The sequence below is a fragment of the Elephantulus edwardii genome, unplaced genomic scaffold (assembly GCF_000299155.1).
Source record: "Elephantulus edwardii isolate Elephantulus edwardi_28Jun2011 unplaced genomic scaffold, EleEdw1.0 scaffold00186, whole genome shotgun sequence".
In the NCBI taxonomy this organism is placed as follows: domain Eukaryota; kingdom Metazoa; phylum Chordata; class Mammalia; order Macroscelidea; family Macroscelididae; genus Elephantulus; species Elephantulus edwardii.
In genome coordinates, this window is record NW_006399936.1 from 2372850 (window position 1) to 2379494 (window position 6645).

Below are 6645 nucleotides of genomic sequence, written 5' to 3' on the forward strand. Positions count from 1 at the left end.
CGTCACCCACTATGTCTGATTCTGTGACTGTGAGGAAAAACCGAAGCACAGAAAGACTAAGCAAGCAAGTATAAGCAAGACAGGACGCACCCTTCAAAGAGTCTTATTCTGGGGAGGCCGTGCTTGGCTCCTGTGCTGTTACCTCTGCGAGGCCTCCTTGCAGCTGGGAGTCCAGTGAACTCCTGCCTCTCAGTTTTGCAGCTGGGCCCTGTGCCTTGGCCTGTCACCCTTAGTGCCATCACCAGCTCGCCCCTCATCCCACTAGAGCGCCCCCTCCCGGAGTCACTCTGCAGCTCCTTCCACAAAATCAGTGCTCCAAAATGTCACCTTACTTCGTTTGTTCCTCCCCACGGACCTGGCCTCAGTCACTCCCACGGCCTCCCATTTGTAAATTCAGGCTCAGATCGTGTCCCCAGGGCCCAGGTGAAGGGGGCTCCCCCTTGTCCTTCCTCCTGCTCCTGCTCCATGAGCTGGGGCTGGACATGGAGGGAGAAGGGGCTTGGGGGCACCGTGGGTGGGGCCCTTACAAAGGTTTGATTGGCACCTGGTGAGCTGCTCCGAGGGCTGGCGGAAAAAAGGATGGTGAGTAGGCTGGGGGTGGACGAAGGAGGGAAGAAGAAGGAACAGGGTATTTTTGCATTATGACATTAAAAAAAAAATGTAGATTAGACTCCTAGCGACCAGCCAGTGGCATCTGTCTGGGATTGGCAAAGTCAGGAGCGACGCTTCTCAGAGGAGGGAAGGTGGGAGGCACTCCCCGGGTCCCAGGCGGGCGGGCGCCCCCCCCCCCAGGAGGGAAGGGCTATCCCCTTTAAGAGCTCCGCCCCAAAGGGGCGCTGCCACCTCTAAGGAGGCGGGCAGTCGGCGCTTCTCATTCATTGTCTTGACAAGAGCATCCTCAGCTAATCTCAGGCTCCTCCAGCTTCTTCCTCCTCCTCTTCCTCTCCTTCCTCCTCCATTTAGGGGGCCACTGTCATCTCTTAGCATCAGGTAAGGCTAGGCCCCCTGGGAACGAGGGGGTTGGCTGGCCGGAGGCACCGGGCCACCTGTGGGACGGCGCGGCTGCGGGGGTGGACGGGCTGTCAGGGGAGCTGGCGCGAACGTCCCCACATGGAGGGCACTGTCCCCGAGTGTGGGCTGTGTATGCGCGTGTCCATCTGCGTGTCTGAGCGGCTGACGGGGTGAGGGTGAGAGGCAGCCACAGACAAGATGGAGGTGGGGACACCCGGAGGGTCAGCAGCTTGAGCCATTGGGGTTCGGAACAACCCAAATTACCCCTCAAAAAACGGGAGCCTATGGATGAGCAGGGAATGGGGAGCAGGGTGAGGGGAGGGGAGCAGCTGCCCTGGGCTTGGCGACAGGAAGGGGTTGAGAGCAAAACAAGAAAAGACCAAGTTCCCCTTTTCATGGTTTCCGGGCCTGGTACCTGCAGGTGGGGGAGGGGACAGAGTGGGGCCCCTGCTTCCTGTCCCCTAGCCTCCAACTTGGGGCTCCCTTTCCCCAGGCCCAAGCCTGCCACCTGCAATGGAACCACCTCAGGCTGCTTGGCTCACACACACTCCTCACCGCACCCCTTCACGGGCAGGTGGCCCCAGCAGTACCCTGAAGGTGTTCCAGGGTGGACAGGGGCTTGGGGCCCCAATGGAAAGGGGACAGGCTGGAAGGCAGGGAAAATGGGCACAACCAGGCAGGTGGACAGAGGTTCTGAGGATCCCTGTGCTGGAGAGGCAGGTGACGGAGGTGTGCCAGGACTGGCCTTGGAGCCTGGGGTTCCAGAGGCTTTGGGCACTGGGCCTGGCCACAACTGGACCACAGAGAAGCCAGCAGCAGCCTGTTCCCTCCTGCCCTGCGCTCCTCCGGGGGTGGAGGTGGCCCTTCAGGGCACCTGCATTTTCTGAGTGGAGGCGAAGGGCGGGAGGGGGCCATTTGGAGACCAGAGCCATCTGCTGCTTCTGGTGCCCAGAGCCCCCCTGGGGAAGCCATCCTGCCACCTCATCCCCCTGGACAGGTCCTCGTGCCACTTCCTCCCGTGTGTTCACCCTGGTGCCAGGGATGCTGTCTAGCCTTTGCCTTCAGGAAGATCCCCTTGTGGGTGTGTGGGATGTAGAGTCTAAGCAAGAAGGCCTGAGAGGCTGAGCCACGGGGAAGAAATGGCTGCATACCCACCCACAAGCAGGCTCCAGAGGCCTGTGCCTCATCAGGCTCTGCGGACGTGGAATTGAGGGGTGGGCTAGGAACGGGGTGGCAGAAAAGGCTGGCCTCGCAGGAAAGATAGGAATAGGGGTGATGCAGGTGAACAGGAGAGGCCTCGGGGTGCCCAGAGAGGCCCTAAGAGATGATGCTGGGGACTGGCTGATGTTGCCCCTGGCAGCCCAGAGTGTCTGGGGAAGCTGGGGTCCTGGAGCTCAGAGTTGGTTGTGTCCCCCCAGGATGAGCCGGCAGGTGGTTCGCTCCAGCAAGTTCCGACACGTGTTTGGACAGCCAGCCAAGGCCGACCAGTGTTATGAAGACGTGCGAGTCTCTCAGACCACCTGGGACAGTGGCTTCTGTGCTGTCAACCCCAAGTTTGTGGCCCTGATCTGTGAAGCCAGTGGGGGAGGGGCCTTCTTGGTGCTGCCCCTGGGCAAGGTGAGTCCCCCGGAGCCCCGGAAAGGCTCCCAGGGATGTCCCCAGATATCTGGGGGCCCTGGAATGGTCACCACGCCTGTCTGGGCTTCAGTGTGTTGTCATCTGTAAAATGGAGCTGGGCTTGAGGAATCTTAAGGCCTCTCTAGCTTCTACATGCTGTGATTGTATGTAACTGAGGATCAGAGAGGGAGCTGACTTGAGAAAGGTCACACAGCAAGTCTGTGAAGTCCCAGGACCTAGTCTCCCAAGTTTCAGCCCGAGGCTTCCTTCTCCGGGAGCACAGAGCTCTCGGGCATGAAGGGCATCTGGGCCTGGTTCAGGTTGAGGTTCTGCTCCTCCAGCTTACAAACAAGGGTGCTGCCTGGGGCTCTCCCCCTCCTCCAGCTCTGCACCCCCTCTTCATACTATCTGCTGACCTCTGCTACCAGTAAACTCCCGTGCTCTTTGGGGAGGAAGACAGGAAGGGGAGATGGGCCCTAGGTTGTTACCTTAAAAGGGCTGAAAAGACACCAAGGGAAGAGGAAGTGGTTGTCGGGGTGAGAGCTGGGCCCTCATCCTCGGCAGCTCAGCACACAGGAAGCTCTGCTGTAGCCATCCCCGGAAGGGGCCATTTCTAAACCTCTGCTCCCTCCTGGGGGCCAGTTAGGGCAACCCTGTCCATCCCTGCAGCCTACCACTCACGTATCCTTCACTGGAGAACCTCAGCCAGCACCACCTCCCACCAGACACAGCTGTCCAGGCCCCATAGCCTTGGCCTAACTATCCCCTCCTCATTCAAGGAAGCTGCAGAGGGTGGAGGGCAACCAGGGAATCAGAGATCACATCTGGTGCTGACACTCAAGACACAGATAAAAAATTGAACTGGGGACAGGCAAGAGCTTTAGCTAGTGTCAGGAAGCCAGCAGACTGTGCTGGGCCCACACCTCTACCCTGCTCCTCCTGAGGCCTGTTCTCCTGGGGCCTTCCCAGAGTGCCCTGGGACTGGGGCAATCGTGAGAACCATCCAACCCACCAAGTCCTGGACCCCCCAGGAACCCCACATACTTCTCTGTGCCCCTCAGAGGTCTGGGGCAGTTTGGGGGACCCTCCTCAAGACCCTGCCTTGCCTTCTAGACTGGACGCGTGGATAAGAATGCACCCACGGTCTGTGGCCACACAGCTCCCGTACTGGACATTGCCTGGTGCCCACACAATGACAACGTCATCGCTAGTGGCTCAGAGGACTGCACAGTCATGGTAAGTGGTGGTGGGGACCCAGGGGCTGGAATCTGACATTTGAGGTCAAGGCCTCAGCCTTGAAGGGAGCATCGTTGATCCCCAAACACTCCTGAGTCCCTTCCCTGCAGGTGTGGGAGATCCCCGATGGGGGCCTGGTGCTGCCCCTGCGGGAGCCAGTCGTCACCCTGGAGGGCCACACCAAGCGTGTGGGCATCGTGGCCTGGCACCCCACTGCCCAGAATGTGCTGCTGAGCGCAGGTACCGTGGGGGACGGGTGGGAGGATGATAGGGGGCTGGTCAGGGAGAGTGGGCGATCCGTGGGCTCTGACGCTGGGGACTCGCCCAGGCTGTGACAACGTGATTCTGGTGTGGGACGTGGGCACTGGGGCGGCGGTGCTGACGCTGGGCCCAGACGTGCACCCGGACACCATCTACAGCGTGGACTGGAGCCGCGACGGTGCCCTCATCTGCACCTCCTGCCGTGACAAGCACGTGCGCGTCATTGAGCCGCGCAAAGGCACCGTGGTAGCTGTGAGTGGTGTGAACCCTGAGCTTGGCCCCGGGACCTTTACCCTCTTCCTTAACACCAGCCTAGCTCCTGGTGTCATCTCCCCTGCGTCCACCTGGGGTCTGAGCCTTCAGGTGGTGCCTGACACCCCCTGCCTCCCTTTTCCGGCCAGGAGAAGGACCGTCCCCACGAAGGGACGCGGCCGGTGCGAGCTGTGTTTACATCAGCGGGGAAGATCCTGACCACCGGCTTCAGCCGGATGAGCGAACGGCAGGTGGCGCTGTGGGACATAGTGAGTGTCCAGCTGGGAGGCAGGGCTACGGGAGGGCGGGCCTGGGAACTCGCTCAGTCCCCGCCCCGCCCCCTGTCTGGCCTCAGTTTACCTAAGATGAGATAGGGGTTGGTCTCTGAGGACCTTCTCCGGGTTGATGGTGATGCGAGGACCACCACCACCCCGTGCAGATCGCCACCCCAGGGCCTGCCACGGTTCAGCTCACTGTCACCTCCACCTGTCTCTACAGAAACACTTGGATGAGCCGCTGTCCCTGCAGGAGCTGGACACGAGCAGTGGAGTCCTGCTGCCCTTCTTCGACCCTGACACCAATATTGTCTATCTCTGTGGCAAGGTGGCCCTGTCAGGCAGGGAATGGGGGAGGTGTGCAGGAGGGTCCTGGGAGGGATGATTGCTGGAGGCGTCCTGTGGTGTTGATCTTCACCTTGGCCCCCCTCCCCAGGGAGACAGCTCTATCCGGTACTTTGAAATCACTTCTGAGGCCCCCTTCCTGCACTATCTCTCCATGTTCAGCTCCAAGGAGTCCCAGCGTGGCATGGGCTACATGCCCAAACGTGGCCTGGAGGTGAACAAGTGTGAAATCGCCAGGTGACTGACTCCTGACCTCAGTGACCCCGTGCTCACTCTCATCCCTGCCCCCGCGCACTGTGGGCTCTGCTCACCTTCCTGTGTCCACAGGTTCTACAAGCTGCACGAGCGGCGGTGTGAGCCCATTGCCATGACGGTGCCTAGAAAGGTGATGCTCCTGCATCCTGACCAGGGCAGTGGGGCCAGGTCTGGCCTCAGCTCTCTTGTAACCAGCTTTGGCTTTTCCCACAGTCGGACCTGTTCCAGGAGGATCTGTATCCACCTACCGCGGGACCAGATGCTGCACTCACAGCCGAGGAGTGGTTTGGGGGTCGGGATGCTGGGCCTCTCCTCATATCCCTCAAAGATGGCTATGTACCCCCAAAGAGCCGAGAGCTGAGGGTCAACCGAGGCCTGGACACTGGGCGAAGAAAGACAATGCCAGAGGCCAGTGGCGCTCCCAGCTCGGTGAGTGATAGGGGGCCAATAATGTGTGGGAAATGGGGTAGAGATGGGCTGGGTATTCATCTAGATAGCGTCCCAGTTCAGGGAGGGTGGTGTTTATAGAGGCAGCCCAATGTCCCAAGGTCTTGAACTCTTTTTGGCTTTGGAGTGGGTAATCCAGAAGTCTCAGTGAACAGGCTCCTGGCTGGAATGTCTGTAGTTCCTCAGCAGCAACTGGCTGAGGCAGAGGTTAAGCCTGGGGGTTGATGCCAGGGTGAGGGAGCTCACAGGGAGCAGGGCCTGACACAGCCCTGGGTCCCCTGATGCAGGATGCCGTGTCTCGGCTGGAGGAAGAGATGAAGAAACTCCAGACCACAGTGCAGGAGCTACAGAAGCGCCTGGAAAGACTGGAGGAAACAGTCCAGGCCAAGTAGAGAACTACAGGCCCATGGCAGGGCCAAGCTGCAACCTGCCTCCCTCCCACTCGTACCTCCACTCTTCAGGCCACAGTGACAGATAAAAAAAAATAATAAAATGGCTTTATTTTCTGGTACGTCCCAGGCTCTGATGACTGATTACCTGCCTGCTGAGGTGGCTGGCCTGCCCACCCTTGGACTTCCCTCTTGGTAGCTCTAACCTGTGCCCAGTCACACCTGTAAGAATGAATACAGTTGCTGCTCTGCAAATGCAAATAACCCCACACTGGGCCACCGAGAAAAAAAAAAGAAAAAAGGAAACAAATCAGAAAAGCTGAAGACTGAGCTTTAAAAAAAAACCCCAAACAACCTGTGGCATCTTTTTTTTCATGGTAGAGATGATGCCGTGGGCCCTTCTGAGGTCCTTGAAGGACAGCAATAATAGGGAATAGGGTGGGAACCCCCTAGGGTTTGGGTTGGGAGCCTGTTTTCTGTATCTCAGCTTCTCACAGCTAGGGCTGGGGTGGGGGTGTCCAAGCTATTTAGGACTCTCGGTAAGACCTCGAGAATTC

The 6645-nt window shown here is 59.2% G+C and overlaps 1 protein-coding gene across 2 annotated transcripts; it reads left to right on the plus strand.

Moving 5' to 3' along the window:
* The first annotated feature begins 872 nt into the window (after positions 1-872).
* On the plus strand, positions 873-6210 carry CORO1A (coronin, actin binding protein, 1A). Of its 2 annotated transcripts, XM_006896553.1 has the most exons (11): positions 873-990; positions 2430-2628; positions 3742-3864; positions 3975-4104; positions 4193-4377; positions 4527-4646; positions 4876-4980; positions 5089-5234; positions 5325-5382; positions 5466-5681; positions 5987-6210. In XM_006896553.1, exons 2-11 carry the CDS (start codon positions 2431-2433, stop codon positions 6089-6091), a joined length of 1386 nt encoding a protein of 461 aa, XP_006896615.1. In that variant the 5' UTR covers positions 873-990; position 2430; the 3' UTR covers positions 6092-6210. The 2 variants fall into 2 exon arrangements, with proteins under 2 accessions (XP_006896615.1, XP_006896616.1); XM_006896554.1 differs by lacking the exon at positions 873-990 and having other exon boundaries at positions 2429-2628.
* The last annotated feature ends 435 nt before the right edge of the window (positions 6211-6645 follow it).

Bases quoted from the DNA above. Each gene is read 5' to 3' on its own strand.
- CORO1A (XM_006896553.1), top strand. From the start codon at position 2,431: ATGAGCCGGCAGGTGGTTCGCTCCAGCAAGTTCCGACACGTGTTTGGA. The intron at 2,629-3,741 runs GTGAGTCCCCCG...CTTGCCTTCTAG, and splicing joins TGGTGCTGCCCCTGGGCAAG to ACTGGACGCGTGGATAAGAA. The intron at 4,647-4,875 runs GTGAGTGTCCAG...CTGTCTCTACAG, and splicing joins AGGTGGCGCTGTGGGACATA to AAACACTTGGATGAGCCGCT.